The sequence below is a fragment of the Cyprinodon variegatus genome, unplaced genomic scaffold (genome assembly GCF_000732505.1).
Source record: "Cyprinodon variegatus isolate N-32 unplaced genomic scaffold, C_variegatus-1.0 Scaffold148, whole genome shotgun sequence".
NCBI lineage: Eukaryota > Metazoa > Chordata > Actinopteri > Cyprinodontiformes > Cyprinodontidae > Cyprinodon > Cyprinodon variegatus.
In genome coordinates this window covers 109,997-111,263 of record NW_015150601.1, presented here as the reverse complement: position 1 = coordinate 111,263, position 1,267 = coordinate 109,997, and the positions used below count along the sequence as shown (strand labels likewise).

General features: G+C 48.9%; 1 protein-coding gene across 1 annotated transcript in view; it reads left to right on the top strand.

The window, feature by feature from the left end:
- Positions 1–1,267, top strand: part of cyfip2 (cytoplasmic FMR1 interacting protein 2) — a 68,234-nt gene that overhangs the window by 37,704 nt on the left and 29,263 nt on the right. Inside the window, exons 16-19 of the mRNA XM_015377199.1 lie at positions 422–578; positions 658–754; positions 831–907; positions 988–1,096. Of these exons, the coding sequence (XP_015232685.1) occupies positions 422–578; positions 658–754; positions 831–907; positions 988–1,096 (440 nt within the window). The remainder of the gene's footprint in view (positions 1–421; positions 579–657; positions 755–830; positions 908–987; positions 1,097–1,267) is intronic.

Genomic DNA, 1,267 nt, shown 5'->3' with positions numbered 1-1,267 from the left:
TGCAGCAGCCATGGCTAAGGTTAGCCCGTCTGCAGCAGCCATGGCTAAGGTTAGCCCGTCTGCAGCAGCCATGGCTAAGGTTAGCCCGTCTGCAGCAGCCATGGCTAAGGTTAGCCCGTCTGCAGCGGCCCTCTCTCTGCATAGCCGTGTGTGAAGGACCGCTGGCTCTGATGGAGGTTTTCTGTTTTATTTGCCAAAATGCAGCTCCAGACTAGCTCTGAATGTGGTGATGTCATCAGTACGCTTCTGTTCCAATTGACCCAGATTTATGCTGCGTGCTCCTGTTAACCCAGAGTCCACTTTGCTGTGATCTTGTGAAGAACATACTTGGCGAGAACACGAGTCCGTACTTTGGTTGTAGTCAATAGAGAATTGGCCTCTGTAACCCGGGGTAACCCCGTTCCTTTGTCCCGCTGAGCAGAGGCCTTGCAGCAGTGCTGCGACCTGTCCCAGCTGTGGTTCAGGGAGTTCTTCCTGGAGCTCACCATGGGCCGCAGAATCCAGTTCCCCATCGAGATGTCCATGCCCTGGATCCTCACCGACCACATCCTGGAGACCAAGGAGCCTTCCATGATGGAGTAAGACCAGCTCACTCTTACTACCTCTGTTTGTCTTTTGAAAATAACCTCATAATAACAGCCTCCCTCCTCCCTCCAGATATGTTCTGTATCCTCTAGACTTATACAATGACAGTGGCTATTACGCACTCACCAAGTTCAAGAAGCAGTTCCTGTATGATGAGATTGAAGCTGAGGTAAGGTGGATCAGCAGCCGTCTAACTCTATTAATGGTCCTCAGAAACACGGCGTTAACGGCGTCCTTCTCCGTAGGTAAACCTCTGCTTTGATCAGTTTGTGTACAAGTTGGCGGATCAGATATTTGCCTACTACAAAGCGATGGCCGGAAGGTAGCCTAGCTTCAGTTGTTCTGAAAGTTGCTGTGATTCTTTGTAAACTTCTGCTAAATCCAGTGTGATTTGCTCCACAGTGTCCTCCTAGACAAACGCTTCAGAGCGGAGTGTAAAAACTATGGCGTCATCATTCCGTACCCGCCGTCGAACCGTTACGAGACGCTTCTGAAGCAGAGACACGTACAGGTACACAGACAGGGGGGAGATTTACCATTAGGCAATAGTAGGCAGGTGCCTAGGGGCCCCATGAAACTCTGTTTACATGTATGGTTAATACAACTATTCCTTATTTGTGCACATTAACTATGTTTTTGATAAAAATCCTTTTGCTAAAATGCCATCAGAACGCTGATAATA